Source organism: Dendrobates tinctorius, unplaced genomic scaffold, assembly GCF_039654945.1.
Source record: "Dendrobates tinctorius isolate UK_male_01 unplaced genomic scaffold, ASM3965494v1 ptg000270l, whole genome shotgun sequence".
NCBI classification, from domain to species: domain Eukaryota; kingdom Metazoa; phylum Chordata; class Amphibia; order Anura; family Dendrobatidae; genus Dendrobates; species Dendrobates tinctorius.
In genome coordinates, this window is record NW_027361937.1 from 1,107,092 (window position 1) to 1,124,577 (window position 17,486).

Consider the following 17,486-nt stretch of genomic DNA (forward strand, 5'->3'; position numbering starts at 1 on the left):
AAACAAGCAATCAAGATTTCTGGCTCTCACAGACCTGCAACTTCTTCTTTAAGAGTCTCCTCTTTCCTCCACTCATTACCTGTAGTAATGGCACCTGTTTAAACTTGTTATCAGTGTTCCACTGCTTAAGCCTGTACATGTCCGGGCCCGTCTGAAGTTTGCTAGAGAGCATTTGGATGATCCAGAGGAGCTTTGGGAGAATGTCCTATGGTCTGATGAAACCAAACTGGAACTGTTTGGTAGAAACACAACTTGTCGTGTTTGGAGGAAAAAGAATACTGAGTTGCATCCATAAAACACCATACCTACTGTAAAGCATGGTGGTGGAAACATCATGCTTTGGGGCTGTTTCTCTGCAAAGGGTCCAGGATGACTGATCCGGGTACATGAAAGAATGAATGGGGCCATGTATCGTGAGATTTTGAGTGCAAACCTCCTTCCATCAGCAAGGGCATTGATGATGAAACGTGGCTGGGTCTTTCAACATGACAATGATCCAAAGCACACCGCCAGGGCAATGATGGAGTGGCTTCGTAAGAAGCATTTCAAGGTCCTGGAGTGGCCTAGCCAGTCTCCAGATCTCAACCCTATAGAAAACCTTTGGAGGGAGTTGAAAGTCCGTGTTGCCAAGCGAAAAGCCAAAAACATCACTGCTCTAGAGGAGATCTGCATGGAGGAATGGGCCAACATACCAACAACAGTGTGTGGCAACCTTGTGAAGACTTACAGAAAACGTTTGACCTCTGTCATTGCCAACAAAGGATATATATATCACAAAGTATTGAGATGAAATTTTGTTTCTGACCAAATACTTATTTTCCACCATAATATGCAAATAAAATGAAAAAAAACCAGACAATGTGATTTTCTGGATTTTTTTTTCTCAGTTTGTCTCCCATAGTTGAGGTCTACCTATGATGTAAATTACAGACGCCTCTCATCTTTTTAAGTGGTGGAACTTGCACTATTGCTGACTGACTAAATACTTTTTTGCCCCACTGTATGTGAAAAAGCTTTGGTTATCATTATACCTGTAATGGGGCTTTGGTTGACACTACTTTGCAGGGGGTGGGAGCTGGATGTGAATCGCTACCCTCTCTCAGTGCTGAATGTGGTTCGTGACCCTCTCTCTAAGCTGAATGTGGCTCTCAGCGTCAGAAAGGTTGGGGACCACTGATCTAGAGGGATGGGGAGAAGTTTGGGCAGCATGGACCAGCTATCAGGTTTCCTTTAAAATGTACCTCCAATTGTATAAAACAAATGATAATAAGACAGAAGATTGCAAAGAATAATACATTCTAGAAATCATATTAACAATTCCACTTCTAAATAACCAGTCTATGCTGCCAACTGCTTTTAAGGCTGGCTTCATATGCCTGAGTTTCACGGTCCTTGAACAGACCACAATTTGCACATCCACCGCAGGTCTCCACGAAAAAACTCAAAAGCCTTATAAGTCTTTAGGGTATGTGCACACTTTGCAGATTTGACTGCGGATTTTTCAGCACGGATTTGGTTGAATACGCAGATAAAATTACCTACGTTTTACCTGCGGATTTTCTGCAGATTTTGTGTGGATTTCACCTGCGTTTTTACACCTGCGGATTCCTATAATGGAAGAGGTGTAAAAACACTGCAGATTCTGCACAAAGAATTGACATGCTGCGGAAAATAAACCGCAGCAACTCTGTGCGGAATCTTCCTCAGCATGTGCAGAGCGGATTTTGTTTTCCATAGGTTTACATGGTACTATACACCGCATGGAAAACTGCTGCGGATCTGCAGGGCCAAATCCGCTGCGGATCCGCAGCCAAATCCGCAACGTGTACACATACCCTTAGGCTATGTGCACACGTTGCGGATTCAGCTGCGGATCCGCAGCGTTTCTGGCCCTGCGGGTCTGCAGCAGTTTCTGCTGGGTTGCACAGTACCATTCTTTGCAATGGTAAAACCAAAAACACTGTGCACATGCTGTGGATTTTTCCGCGCGGATTTGCTGCGGGTTACAATCCGCAGCATGTCGGATTCCGCTGCGGTTTCACACCTTCACCATTGTGAGGTGTGAAACCGCAGGGCTAAACTGCAGGCTAATCCACAGGTAAACCGCAGGTATTTTGACCTGCGGATTTTTCAAAATCCACGCGGAAAAATCTGCAGCACTTAAAACTACGTGTGCACATAGCCTTAGTTGACTAACAAAGGAGCCTTCCAATGTTCCCATATCCAGTATGACAGGGCCACATTACAACACCCAAATATTATATTTTATTTAGATTTAAAAAAAAAAAAAAGGGTAGAAAATAACTTTCAGAATAAAGGACCGATTAGTGCAATTTTCTTGCTTGTTAGTCCCCACCAGTACCAGGTATGGAAATTATGATTATATGAAGACAACATAGAGTGAGACACAGAGAAATGAAAAGATTTCTATGAGAAATGAAATGATTTCTATGACTACCTCTTTTGCAGACCCCTTGTTTTGTGATACATGCAAACACAACAAGATATGTTATAATGTAACATGGACCCTATAAAGCACTGACCTTTGCCTTGCCCCCATCTGTAGCGTCCTACCTATCATATTTTCCTTTGCGGCCATATATCAGTTACTGCTGGAGAGGATGGTAACTTTTCTTAGTTCAGGGATGTTTGTGTTCCTACTCCCTTCTTCTGTAAATCCCTCCCTCTGTTCTCAAAAGCTGCTTCTCTCCCCACATGGAATGTATCTATTTTGGGAAGACACTACAGATCCCCCTCCTTCGTCCCTATGGGCTGACTCTCCCTAATTATAAACAAGCTGAAGAGGGACAAGCAGGCCTGTATGCTCAGAATAGTTCACATTCCTCTGAGAAAAGATCTCCAAATGCTGCACCTGCCTCCAACCATCCCACACATGATGGGCAGACCATCTACTGCTCTCTTACAGCCTGGGGGCGCTGTACCTCTGTCACATGATGTGTGTACGATGTCTTTCGGTTTGGAGGATGACTGAACGCTTATTTAATGAATAAGACACTGCCCAAGATGTGGTCAAAGTATGATTGACTTGATCATAGGGAAAGTTGCTTAGATGTAAGCACTTAATAAAATTTCCACTGACCCCCTTTATCCACAAATAATTTTTTAGGTCAAGATACAATTTAGTAAATACGCCTGAATTCAATGACTACAAAGAAATTTTAAACACAGCACTAAAAATCAATCTTGCTGTTTTTATGAGTTCAAAACAGATTGGCACCCTCAGGCCAGACATTATAGGTGAGATTGCTGAATTAAATTAGGTTCAAGTATAAACGTTTCTACATTCCTTGTCCACACTAAAGATTAACTTCAGCATTATTTATTTTACTCATTTATATAGCACCATTAATTCCACAGTGCTTTACAGACATTATTGTCTCTGATGGGGCTCATAATCCAGTATTTCTTTGGAATGGGGGAGGAAACCCAAGCAAAAATGGGGAGAATATACAATCTCCTTGCAGATGTTGTCCTTGGTGGGATTTGAACCCAGGACCCCAGCACTGTAAAGCTAACCACTGAGCCACCGTGCTACCCTTCTCATCAGAACAATCCTGCTCATAAGCTCTAGGCTAAAATACCATAGAGTGGGGTCCTACACTTGAGACTCACTATGATCAGCCAAAGCAGAGTTCCTGCAAACAGAAACTCACGTTCTGAGTGAGGGACTAAACACGGCAATGTATTATATGGTTGACATTTCATTTAAATGGCCACCATCTAATGCTACAACTCCAATTTCAAAGAAGTTAAGATGCGAGATGTAAAGAAAAGAGAAATACAATGATTTGTAAATGTCTTTTGCCATATTTAATTCACAGCAGAACATAGAACAGTGATTCAATGGTCAGAGCCAGTTTTAGTCAAATTGGGGCCCTAGGCAAAATTCAAAGTGGGGCCCCCCCATATCTATATAAAATACGTAGGTGTTACACCGATATTGGTGTCACCAGTAAACAATAAGATGCATGGAGCACCACCACTTTATTAAGAAAAAGATTTTTTTCCTATTTTTCACCTCAAAATTTGGGGTGCGTGTTACGGTAAACTATTGATTCCTATTATGGTGACACTACAATTACAGAACTATATATGCAGCACAGATACACACTATACATGTTCATACATTATATATACTTTATAAATATAGAAACATACACTATATACTGTATATACAGTACACACATACTGTGTGTATAAGCACATATATAAGGTATATACACACAGAAACATTCAGTTTATATACAGTATGCTCACATACATATACAGTTTATATACAGTATATTTACACAATGTACTGCACACATGCAGTATACAAATATAATATACATACACATACTATATACTGTATGTGCATGTGTGTATATATATATATATATATATATATATATATTTTGTAGGGATTCGCTCTGGTAGGTAATGGTAGGGCTGCAGTAACGAGGCAATACACAGGCTTAAAGTCTAATTTCAGTCTAACGTCAGTAGTTTAATGTCACTTTGCAGACAGCAGTTTAACAGAAAATAAAGGAAAAAAAATAAATGTACTCCAGCTTGGAGAACCATTGGTCCCAGACTCACCCCTTGCACGGGCCAGGCTTAACTAACCGGCTGCCAGGTCCTGCGGCATCCACCAGGTGCCATTCCCAGGGTTGTAGAGAGTCTTGCTGCTATAGTCCTGCAGCACGGGGATCCTGTAAACAAGTTCAGGCTAAGTCCAGCCAAGTTCCTGTAACTTCCAGACACACACTCACCATGTGCCAAATACCAACCTCCATTACATAGCGCATAACCCCTCCCACCGGTGAGGTAGATGGGTCGCCCTCCCAGGGTTGTGGGGTACTCGGTACCGGGCCCGATGAGCTTCAATGGGAGATGTCACGGCAGCTGGGACCCGGCCCGTGGCCCTGGGCGCCCATTGTAAAAGGGGGTTGTTGCAGTGGTGATGAAAGTTTATAAATGTTTCGTGATGCCGCCTGTGGTGTTCGGCAAGGGAGATTTAAGCCGACGCTGCAGACAGATCCTCTGGGACAGATGGTGTGGTGCAGCAATGATGTTATATCCCACCACAGGCAGGGCTGTAGTCCCAGGGCAGTGTAGGTGAAGTGACACTTGGATGGTGTAGTGTCAGGCACAAGGGATGTAGCACTGCTGGGCGGGTTGGCGCAGGAATGAGTGGAGGACTCCAGGGCATGTAGTTCCAAAGCTTCACTCACAGTCCGTGGTACAAACAGGTGCCTGCCTCCATGCCGTGTCCTCCGGGTCAGGGACTCAGTCAACCTCCAGGCCAGATGGAATACTCCTTTCCAACACTCCGCCAACATGTGCCTTTCTGAAGGTCTCATCTTATAGCGCCTTTAAATGAAGTACTCCTAGTACTGAGTTACACTGGAGTTCCTCATGTCCGATGTTCTTATGAACTCTACTTGTACGGCAGACAGCTGTAGCCTGCCTCGGGGACTCCTTGCTACTAAGTCCCGTCTCACTATCCAGTTGCTGTTGTGCCCCCAAGTCTTGTGTGGGAATAAAGCGGTCACTAGTTCTATTCCTCCGGTGTCTGCTGTAGGACCATTAGTATCCATACAACCTCGGGGACCGGGCCCCGGCCTTGCGCTTAGAACTAGAACTTCTAGGAAGGGTTCTCTTCTAACCCATGTCCTCTGTTCTCTTTTACTCCTCACGTTCCGTACTAATCTTGCTTTCTATGGAAAATCAGGCTTCCAGACTATGTTGCTCTCTCTCTCTTCCTTTCCTGTGCCAGCAGACCCAGGTCACTGGAATCTGCTGCAGCACTTCTATCCATCTATCCTTCTCTCCGGGGATCTTCTTCTCACCCCGTCACTCACCAACTAACTAACTAACTAAAAATCCTAATCTCTTCCCGCTCTTTGTAATGTAAACTAACTCCACCCACTTCCCAGCACGTTTCGTGTTCCAAGCAGGGAGCCACCAATGGGTGTTTTGCTATACTCCAATCAGGGAGCCGCCGAAAGTGCTTTGCTACACTACTTTGTGGTGTGAGGTGCAGGTGTTTGAGCGTGGTCAGGAGTCTCCACCTTACCTGGATGGTGGGGCACCACACCTCAGGAGGAGGTGCCTCAGTACCTCTGTGGCGACTGAGCCTCAGGGGCGCCACATAGACATCACATGGGCTGATCACGTGACCATGACATCATCGCAGGTCCTGTCTTTAGGGAAAAACCCGGCCAAACATTAATCTGCTGGGAGAAATGTATCTCCCATCCAGTAAAACACCCTTTACTGTACCACATACCTCCCTCCTATGTTCAACCCTAAAGGAGTGGACACATGACATACAGTGAACTCTGGACAGGGCATCTGCATTCCCCTGTAGTCTGCCTGCTCGATGTTCTACTGAAAATTTAAAATTTTGCAGGGACAGGAACCACCTGGTGTTAGGCGTTGGATTTCTGCGTTTACTCTGCAGGGATCCAGACCCTCACATTCTGCAGTCTCCTGCTGTTTATCTACTGCAGAGGAGATTGTAGAGGAGATTGCCTTGCAGCAAATCTCTCCTGAGGCTAAGTCCTTCTGCCCTCCTACTGAGCATGTGTGGCGCCCCTGAGGCTCAGTCACCACAGAGGTACTGCACCTTCTCCTAAGGTGTGGTGCCCCACCAACTAGGTAAGTTGGGAACTCCTTTCCACACTCCAACACCTGCATCCCACACACAGGATAGTTCAGTAGGTTCACCTAGCAGCTTCAGGCTGGGGGTAGCAGAGCACCCTTCGTGGAACCCTGCTTCATAACACGAAATGTGCTGGGAGGTGGGTGGAGTTAGTATAAAAGAGGGGGAAAGTGAAGAAGTGTAGGTCAGTCTGATGGGAGGTCAGGCGAGAGAAGTTCAGTTCTGAAGTTAGTTTTGAGTTCTGTTATGACTGAGTCACCGTAGGAGGCAGACACAAAAATAGAAGCTACATCCAGAAAACCAGAGAAGTTGGCAACTATCAGATTGCAGACCCCTGAACCTATCAACACAACTAGCAGTAGCCGTGGGGGGTTCCTACGATGCCCTAGACCCCTCGATCACAGCCGGAGCACTAAATAGCCTAAAGACAGAAAAGGAAATCTAAACTGCCCCAGAGCAGACCCCAAAGTAAAAGGCAGCCCCCAACATATAATGACGGTGAAGCAAGATGAAAAAACACTCACACAGATAGAAAGATAGGCTGAGCAAACGGTGGGGCCCAAGCTAACTAAACAGAAAAGGAAAGGAAGGTTGCTGTCTGCAATCTGCCAAAACCCTATCAAAGACATAAGCCAACAGCTGATATGGAAAAAGACCCTGAAGCAGCTAGGCTTCAAAAACTAAATCAGCACTCAGGTGTTTTCAGAAGACAGAGCTAAAGGAATTCAGCTCACCCCAGCAGGGAATGGCAGAAATCCAGAAAAACAAAGCAAAACAAAGTCAAAGCACCAATGCAAAAAGCCGAGCAGAAAACTTAGCTTTAGAAGAGCAGGAATTCAGACTGGTCTCCAAGGATCCCACAGAGAAATCACCCGCAGGGCAGAAGGGCGTCGGCAGCCTTATATCCAGTCAGTAACTCCACTCAGCCTGTCATCATCATCAAACTCAGGTGTTTGATAATCAGGCTCACTACCTTTCTCTACCAGAAGAGGGAGTTCCTCGGGCCTCAGTAGTGAAGGGGAAAATGAACTCACAACAGAGTTCAGTGTGAGTTCAGTTTAGAAAGAGTGCTGCAGCTGCCTCAGTGATCTGAGCCAGCTGGCACGGAAAGAGAAGAGAAGGAGAAAGACGTAGACCTGCAAGCTAAGCTTCCATAAGAGAGAGAAGGAACAGCGCGGAACGAAAGAGTAAGAGAACAGAGAGGAGTTGTGGGTTGGAAGAGGAACCCTGCCTATAGGTTCTCAGCGCAAGGCCGGGGCCCGGTCCCCGAGGTTGTATGGACACTTATGGTTCTGCAGCAGACACCGGTGGAGTAATTGGCTGTAAATGCACTACTCCCATCCAAGACTTGGGACACAACAGCAACCGATTTGCGAGCCAGGACTCTGAGAGGAGTCCCCGATAGAGGCTACAGCTGACTGTCATACAAGTAAGGTTCTAGGAACATCTGACAGGAGGAATTCCAGAGAACTACGGTACTGGAGCTCTTCACATTCAAAGGCGCAATAGAGGAGTCATTCAGGAAAGGCACATGTTGGCGTAGTGTTGGAGAGGAGAACCCTGACTTGCCCAGGAGGTTGATTGAGTCTCTACCCCGGAGGATGCGGCACGGAGGTGGGCACCAGTGGGTACCACGAACTGTGAGTAAAGCTTTGAAACTACAAGCCCTGGTGTCCTCCATTCATTCGTCGCTAACACCTTCAGCACTGCTACATCTGTGTACCAGCATCTATACCATTCTGCGCCTCTCCTCATCCATTGCACCTACACTGCCCTAGGACTACAGCTCCACCTGTGGGGAGCTACACCATCTTTGCTGCACCACACCATCAGTCCCAGTGGATCTGCATGCAGCGTTGGCTCAACATCTTACTTGCCAAACACCACAGGTGGCGTCACAAACTATTCAACTAAGCAATAACACTACTGACATCACCGCCATTGATATTGGGCGCCCAGAGCCACGGACTGGGTCACTGCTGCTGTGACACATCCCCCTGACACCGGCCCGGTACCGAGTACCCCGTTGACCTGGGTGTGAGGGGTGACCCAATTTTGGCGTCACGAACAGGATGACGAGACCCGATGCCATCGGGTTCTGTGCGCCTAAGATTTGTGAGACTTTGTGCTTTTGAAAATGTGCAGAAGACCTGATTTAATAGACTGTAAAATGGACATTAGAAATGGCCGCTGGAGCGGAGAAGAAGGGCGTGAAGAGAAGACCGCGAAGAGTATTGGACCTTCCCTGCCTGAATTACTATGTGATAGCGACATGGCCCGCCCCCCGAGGGGTTCGTATACTGGCTTGGTATGGAGGCGCTGGAAGAAGACGCCGCCCCCGGAAGGAGGGGCAGAAGAAGCCAGTGGCGGGAAAGGGGCCAAGGCAGGAGGAAGAACGCGAGAACGCCATTTTGGAGAGTGAGGAAAGGAGGCCTGCGGAGCGCGGAGAAACGGATCTCACCGGCGCCATGGTTGAAGGCTCCGACCCGATCTCAAGGATGAACCGCCAGCAGCTGGAGGACGAAATAGCCCAGCCGACATGCCGTCTGCGACTGAGGCAAGAGGCCTTATGGAGGCTGAGCAAGCCGTACGCCCAGGAGGGGCCTACATCTGCGGTGACTGCCGACGCTGCACCGGAGCCGAGACCACACCGCCAGGAGGCCCCAGGTACGTCTGATGCCCCGACAACTGGGAAGGCCCTGGGGTGCACCACGGTCGCAGCGGCTGGCCAGGTCGTGCTAGATCTGGTCTGGGACCGGGATACCAACCCCAGGAGGGGACCAGTACTAGAAAATTTACAGTAACTCTCGTTGCCCAGGAGGGTTTGTTTGCACCAGTTGTGCCTTTTTCTATTTTTGCTATCATGTTTTGTTTTTCTGGTAGCACTTTTGTTGCCTAGTTTTTGCAATGGCAGCATTTTCACAATTTGAACTAGCGATCATGAACTTGGAGTGATCCAAAAACTCTTACTTGTAAATAGTTGCACCTCTTTAGGTGTCCTTTCTTGGTTTTACATTTAGAGATTCTTTGCGAAGATAATGTTTTTGCATGGACACTTTTCGAAGATGATGTCTACCTCAAAGGACACTGCAAGAGATCTCGGCTGGGAGCGGTGTCCAGCACTTTACAAGAATAACTGTTGAATGTTTTACTGTGAAGTATTTGATAATGTGTTTATTGAGTATTACTAACTGAGAAATGGCTTTTATAGAAGAATTAGGAATGTCTGATTTAGAGATGAGAAATGTGAATAAAGAATTGAAAGTAGACAGGTGACAGACCAGGTACTTGCGGTCAGTGTCTTGCGTCTAGAAGAGACAGTGAAAAGAAAAATAAATGTGTACTAGAGAGAGAGAAACTGAGAGAAAATGTGTTACAGAGAATAGCACTTTGAATTGAGAATTGCACTTAGAATTAACAATTTTAGATAGGATTTGAGAAAGAATTGTTTGTAACGTTCAAGATGAGTACCTCCTATACTAGGAAGATTAGTATAAGAAAAGTTGTTATGCATTACAAAATTTTTGTATGTTTCTTTGCTGTCTACTTTGTTATCTTGCAGCCCGCGGACATGCTGTGTTTAACGGAGGGGGGTATGTGGCGCCCCTGAGGCTCAGTCGCCACAGAGGTACTGCACCTTCTCCTAAGGTGTGGTGCCCCACCAACTAGGTAAGTTGGGAACTCCTTTCCACACTCCAACACCTGCATCCCACACACAGGATAGTTCAGTAGGTTCACCTAGCAGCTTCAGGCTGGGGGTAGCAGAGCACCCTTCGTGGAACCCTGCTTCATAACACGAAATGTGCTGGGAGGTGGGTGGAGTTAGTATAAAAGAGGGGGAAAGTGAAGAAGTGTAGGTCAGTCTGATGGGAGGTCAGGCGAGAGAAGTTCAGTTCTGAAGTTAGTTTTGAGTTCAGTTTGAGTTCAGTTTAGAAAGAGTGCTGCAGCTGCCTCAGTGATCTGAGCCAGCTGGCACGGGAAAGAGAAGGAGAAAGACGTAGACCTGCAAGCTAAGCTTCCATAAGAGAGAGAAGGAACAGCGCAGAACGAAAGAGTAAGAGAACAGAGAGGAGTTGTGGGTTGGAAGAGGAACCCTGCCTATAGGTTCTCAGCGCAAGGCCGGGGCCCGGTCCCTGAGGTTGTATGGACACTTATGGTTCTGCAGCAGACACCGGTGGAGTAGTTGGCTGTAAATGCACTGCTCCCATCCAAGACTTGGGACACAACAGCAACCGATTTGCGAGCCAGGACTCTGAGAGGAGTCCCCGATAGAGGCTACAGCTGTCTGTCATACAAGTAAGGTTCTAGGAACATCTAACAGGAGGAATTCCAGAGAACTACGGTACTGGAGCTCTTCACATTAAAAGGCGCAATAGAGGAGTCGTTCAGGAAAGGCACATGTTGGCGGAGTGTTGGAGAGGAAAACCCTGATTTACTCGGGAGGTTGATTGAGTCTCTACCCCGAAGGACGCGGCACGGAGGCGGGCACCAGTGGGTACCACGAACTGTGAGTAAAGCTTTGAAACTACAAGCCCTGGTGTCCTCCATTCATTCGTTGCTAACACCTTCAGCACCGCTACATCTGGGTACCAGCATCTATACCATTCTGCGTCTCTCCTCATCCATTGCACCTACACTGCCCTGGGACCACAGCTCCACCTGTGGGGAGCTACACCATCTTTGCTGCACCACACCATCAGTCCCAGTGGATCTGCATGCAGCGTTGGCTCAACATCTTACTTGCCAAACACCACAGGTGGCGTCACAAACTATTCAACTAAGCAATAACACTATTGACATCACCGCCATTGATATTGGGCGCTCAGGGCCATGGACCGGGTCACTGCTGCTGTGACACATCCCCCTGACACTGGCCCGGTACTGAGTACCCCGCTTCCCTGGGTGTGAGGGGCGACCCACATGTTCATGGGACGATCTCCCGGTCCTGCTCCAGATCTCATTGGTCCATCTCAGAGATCTGGAGTCTTGCAAAAGGTCCCGGCTGCTATAAAAGGCGCGCATGGCTATTCTGCCATGCGCTAGTATAGTCTTACTTGCTGCTGTGTGTATGAGGACGGATGTAAGATTCTGGTGAATGACTCATTATAAAACTGCTTCCCTCTGATATTACGTATGTGGTTAGAGACTGACTTAGAATCAGCGACAGCGCTCCTCTGCTGCAACATCCACAGCTGCTAGCGTCCGACATTGAGCTTGCGTCATAGCTTTGTCGTTTAGCGGCAGTGTCCACGCCGCGGTGCAGTAGCAGCTCTCCTTGGCGTCCGCAGCTGCGACACCGCACACACAGTAGGTCTAGACGGACGTAGTGCCGCCGTCTTGGGCTACTCCTGTGACCTGATACCGTGTGTATTTATACTGAGTACTGTGACCTCAACAGGCTCAGTCTGTGTATTTGTGTTTACTTGGCATCTCTGTGACTTAACAGAGATTGCTCTGCGCACCTGGGTGACGTTTAACCCTGTGCGCATTACCGCCATATTGCTCCTGCCACCACTTAGCAGCGGTTATATCACCTACTGCACGGTGGACCCCAAGCGGCGAACGCACTTTATTATTATTTTTATTTAGTGCGTTCCGCCGTTCCTAACACCTGGTGACTCGGGTATTCTTCTCCTTAGCTTGACTCATCCACGTAAGAGGGGAATGATCTGTCACCAACCGAAATGTTCTCCCTAGCAAATAGTAGAGCAATGACTCCAGTGCCCACTTGATGGCCAGGGACTTTCTCTCCTAACATTATACTAGCGCCAGGGTCTGGCTAGTGATGGCAGAACAGCAGCAACTGTTACAGTGTATTCAGCAGCTTGAGGGCCGGTTGGCCACTCTTGAGGGCTCTCTCAGCTGCACAATCCACCGAAGCTGCTGTAAAGGCAATCACAGACGCGGTTTCACTTATGTCCACGTCCTCCCACGCACCGACAGTTACCCGCCTCCCGTTGCCCGATAAATTTTCTGGCGTTGGCGCCTCCTGTAGGAGTTTCATCAGCCAGTGCTCTATCCAGCTGCAGCTACTGGCTGCGCGATTCCCTACGGAACGGGCCAAGGTGGGGTTTATTCTTCTGTCGGGTTAGGCGTTGGCGTTGGAGTGGGCTATGCCACTATGGGAGCGTGGTGACCCAGAGGTTCGGACTGCTGCTCAGTTTTTAACAGCTATTAAGCAGGTCTTCCTCGGTGCACGGGTCACGCACGACACCTCTCTTCAGCTTCTCGCTTTGACTCAGGGTTCTCTCTCGGTTAGTCAGTATGCCGTCCGTTTTCGGACACTGGCTTCCGAGCTGGAGTGGTCCGACAAAGCCCTCATCCCTGTATTTTGGAGAGGTTTGGCGGAGCATCTACCAGAGAGGTTCCTGCAAGTTTGGAAGAGCTGATTGCCATTTCCACCCGCATTGACTTCCACTTTTCAGAGCGCGGTATGGAACGTGCTCAATCCAAACGGAAGGTTACCTCGGCTCCCAATTTCTTTTAGCCACTGGAACTACCCGAGCCTGAGGTTCCACCCCCAGAGCCCATGGAGGTGTCTCGCGCCGTTCTCCAGGCACGTCCGGCACAAGACTCCAGTTGCAGTTATATTTGTCAACACACTGTTTCTCAGGACAACAGTGCCCCGCAACGGTCAAACTCTGTGCCGCCGGGCAAGACACTTGTTCCTCCTCGCCTTCGGCCGAAGGTTCTCACGTGGGCACACGCGTCCAGGAGGGGTGATCACTGTGGCTATATGCAGACCACAAAACTCCTGGCAGGGCCTTACTGGTGGCCGCACAGGGCTCGGGATGTTAAAAAATATATTCAGGCCTGCGCCTTTTGTGCTCAGAATAGCCTCTCTAAATGAAGGGAGGAGACGCCTGCCGACACACAGTGGCGTTCCACTTTAACATCCGCTCAGGTCGTCTCCCACGAGTCCCTTCTCAAACCTGGCGACCTTGCCGCCCCTGATGCCTTCCACTTGTCCCGGGTCTCTCTGTCACCTACCGGGACATCTGACTTGCCTTCGGATGAGTCTGAGGTCTATACCTCTGATGGGCACAAATTGCTGGATCAGAAGGCTCAGGGGAGGGGGCCCTAGGAGGGGGGGTAATGTTAGGCGTCGGATTTCTGCGCTTACTCTGCAGGGATCCAGACCCTCACATTCTGCAGTCTCCTGCTGTTTACTGCAAATCTCTCCTGAGGCTAAGTCCTTCTGCCCTCCTACTGAGCATGCTCATGGAGATCGGGAGTCATGTGCTCAGGTCCTGCTCCAGATCTCATTGGTCCATCTCAGAGATCTGGAGGCTTGCAGAAGGTCCCGGCTGCTATAAAAGGCGCGCATGGCTGTTCCGCCATGCGCTAGTATAGTCTTACTTGCTGCTGTGTGTATGAGGACGGATGTATGATTCTGGTGAATGACTCATTATAAAACCCCTTCCCTCTGATATTATGTATGTGGTTAGGGACTGAGTTAGAATCAGCGACAGCGCTGCTCTGCTGCAACATCCACAGCTGCTAGCGTCCGACATTGCGCTTGCGTCATAGCTTTGTCGTTTAGCGGCAGTGTCCACGCCGTGCTGCAGTAGCAGCTCTCTTTAGCATCTGCAGCTGCGACGCTGCACACACGGTAGGTCTAGACGGACGTAGTGCCGCCGTCTTGGGCTACTCCTGTGACCTGATACCGTGTGTGTATTTATACTGAGTACTGTGACCTCAACAGGCTCAGTCTGTGTATTTGTGTTTACTTGGCATCTCTGTGACTTAACAGAGATTGCTCTGCACACCTTGGTGACGTTTAACCCTGTGCGCATTACCGCCATATTGCTCCTGCCACCACTTAGCAGCGGTTATATCACCTACTGCACGGTGGACCCCGAGTGGCGAACGCACTTTATTATTATTTTCATTTAGTGCGTTCCGCCGTTCCTAACACCTGGTGACTCGGGCATTCTTCTCCTTAGCTTGACTCATCCACTTAAGAGGGGAATGATCTGTCACCAACCGAAATGTTCTCCCCAGCAAATAGTAGCGCAATGACTCCAGTGCCCACTTGATGGCCAGGGACTTTCTCTCCACAATACTGTACCTGGTTTCAGCTGGGGTAAGCTTCCGGCTTAGGAAACTAATGGGATGCTCTTCCCCGTTAACCTCCTGAGACAGCACAGCACCGAGCCCTACCTCAGAGGCATCAGTCTGCACAACGAACTCTCTTTTGTAATTTGGAGTGATCAGGACTGGTGTACCACACAGTACCTCTTTTAACTTTGTAAAGGCCCCCTCTAACTGATCATTCTAGTGGACCATCACAGATTTCCTTCCTTTTAAGCAGTCTGTTAAAAACGCGGACAGGGTTGCAAAGTTGGGAATGAACCGCCTGTAATATCCCACCAAACCTAAAAAGGCTTTTACCTGTTTTGTTGTGAGAGGACGGGGCCAGTTCTGAATTGCCTCCACTTTGTTTACTTGAGGCTTGAGAACTCCTCTCCCAATGACGTAACCCAAGTCCCGAGCTTCCTCCAACCCTATGGAACACTTCTTTGGGTTGGCAGTTAGCCCTGCTTGTCGCAGAGAGTCTATCACTGATTGTACTTTTGCTAAGTGACTTTCCCAGTCGGTGCTGTACACAATAATATCGTCTAGATAGGCTGAGGCATAGCGGTGATGGGGACGGATAACAATATCCATTAATCGCTGGATCGTTGCTGGTGCGCCATGCAAGCCAAAGGGTAACACCTTATACTGGAACAGCCCCTTGGTCGTTACAAAAGCAGTTTTTTCCTTCGCCGCCTCTGTTAGGGGTACTTGCCAATAACCTTTTGTGAGGTCCAGAGTTGTAAAATACTGTGCCTGCCCAAATCACTCTATCAACTCGGGGCATGCGTCAAACTGTTAGGCGTTGGGTTCCTGCCACTGCACAGCAGGAATCCAGAGCCTTGCAATTGGCGGTCTCCCATTCTTCGACCGCAGAGGAGCCTGCTCAGCAGTCTCGTCGTTCCCGACGCTCTGCTCAGACCAGCTCTGTGGGTCAGGCTGTTGCTGCCACCTCTGGGCCAGCAATAGCAACGCAAGCTGCTCAGCAGCAAGCCACCCCTGAGGCTAAGTCCTTCCGTCGTTCCACTGAGCATGCTCACAGGATGATCTCCCATTGGAGATCTGGAAGCTTCCGGACGGTCTCGGCTATAAAAGGTTCGCATGACCGCTCGGCCATGCGCTAGTATAGACTCTAGTTGCTACATGTGTGAATGATGATGAATTCATGGAACTGCGAATGACTCATTAAGATTCCCCTCCCTCTGATATTACGTGTGTGGACAGGGAACTAGAGATTGAGTCAGCGCCAGTCAGTGGCAAGCTACAGGCCACGGTACATATCATTCCGCTGTACTAGTGTCCAATCGTATGGCCATTTACAGGGCATTTTATTCGGTCTCCTATGACAGCACCACGAGAGAGGGGATCAACCCTTCAGGAACAGGAAACCTACAGATACAAAAGGGCGGCACCTCTCCCACGCATCAGTTGGTTTCCTGTTCCTGAGGGGACGGGATCCTACAGACAGAATGGATCCCAGGCCGGCCGGCCGGTGCAGGTAGCAGGGGTTCTCTTACCTCGGCCTGGTGCGGAGTTCCTGGAGGACACTACGGAGGCCCTGGCTGGGCAGCACGGCGGTGGCGTGTGCAGCAGGGAGCGGCGTCCCGAGGATGTCCGTCTCCATAGGAAGGATGAGTATGCCACCCGGGGTCTCCCGGCTCCGGCGGAGCGTTTGCGGTGGTCGGGGGGGGCGGCGTGGCTGCATGGTGCTGGGGACCGGGGGAGCGCTGCATGGGGGAATGCCCGGGAGTCCCGCGTGAATTCCGGTTACGACGGGTCGCGGTGACGTCGGGAGACGGAGCCTGGTGGCACTTCCGGGTCAGGGGCACCACTGCGCAGGCGCGAAGGCCCCAAGATGGTGGCGCCCATCGGGAGAGGCGCCGGTAAGCGCCGGTCCACCGGCCAATAGCAGCGCCAGCTGGGGAGGGGGGCCCTATTAAGGGGGGAGGGCGCGGCATGTCTGCTGTCCGGAGGAGGGGTATATAGGCAGGACCCTAGATGGGTGCCATGTCTTGGCCACATTATTGCAGCGCAGTAATGGAGAGAGATCAGCAGCAACAGCAGCAAAACCAGCGGCAACGGCAGCAGCAGCGACAATCATCACTGCCGCCCCTGGAGGACCTTCGGCAGGTCAAACAAAAGAAGAAAGAGTCCCATGACAGTAAGGAGCATGCGGGACGAAGTGACCAATCCAGTCATCAAAGCTCCTCTAGACGGACAGGAGCATCGACTGAGAAAAATCCCCCTCATTCTCCGGTACTTAATTGTGGCACTGGTAAGTGATCTACGTGAATGTTCACTCAGTGACGGGGCCTCCCTCTATGTTTTACTTTTAGGGGAAGAAAGCCACAAGTAAAACAAAACACAGAGAATGCGCACTGTGTGCATGCCCGTTGCCAGACTCGTGCCCCAAAAGGTTGTGTCCCCCCTGTATCCAGCAGACAGTGGCGGAAGAATCGCCCGTGGTAGCTGTAAGCTTAAAGGACATAGTCAGGGCAGAGATGAGGGAAACCCTGAAATCCCTGTCCCAACCATGAAGCTTAAGGGGTGGGGACCCTGTGGAGTCTGATTCCTCGGTAGAATGGAGGAGAAGTAAGGGCTCCCATGTTTCATCTCCCTCGTCCTCCTCAGAGGAAGAGGATTCTGGTCGGTTTTGTCTGCCGCTTGACTGGGTGGACAAGCTGGTAAAAGCAGTCAGAGGGACAATGGAAGTGGAGAAGCCTAAGCCTCAGTTATCCATGCA

At 49.2% G+C, this 17,486-nt stretch overlaps 1 protein-coding gene across 1 annotated transcript in view; it reads right to left on the reverse strand.

Moving 5' to 3' along the window:
• The window catches only part of LOC141069617 (regulator of G-protein signaling 9-binding protein-like), a 66,696-nt gene extending 64,003 nt beyond the window's left edge, over nucleotides 1–2,693 (reverse strand). The window contains exon 1 of the mRNA XM_073559325.1: nucleotides 2,544–2,693. Coding sequence (XP_073415426.1) covers nucleotides 2,544–2,599 — 56 coding nt within the window. The 5' untranslated portion in view covers nucleotides 2,600–2,693. The remainder of the gene's footprint in view (nucleotides 1–2,543) is intronic.
• Nucleotides 2,694–17,486: the final 14,793 nt, after the last annotated feature.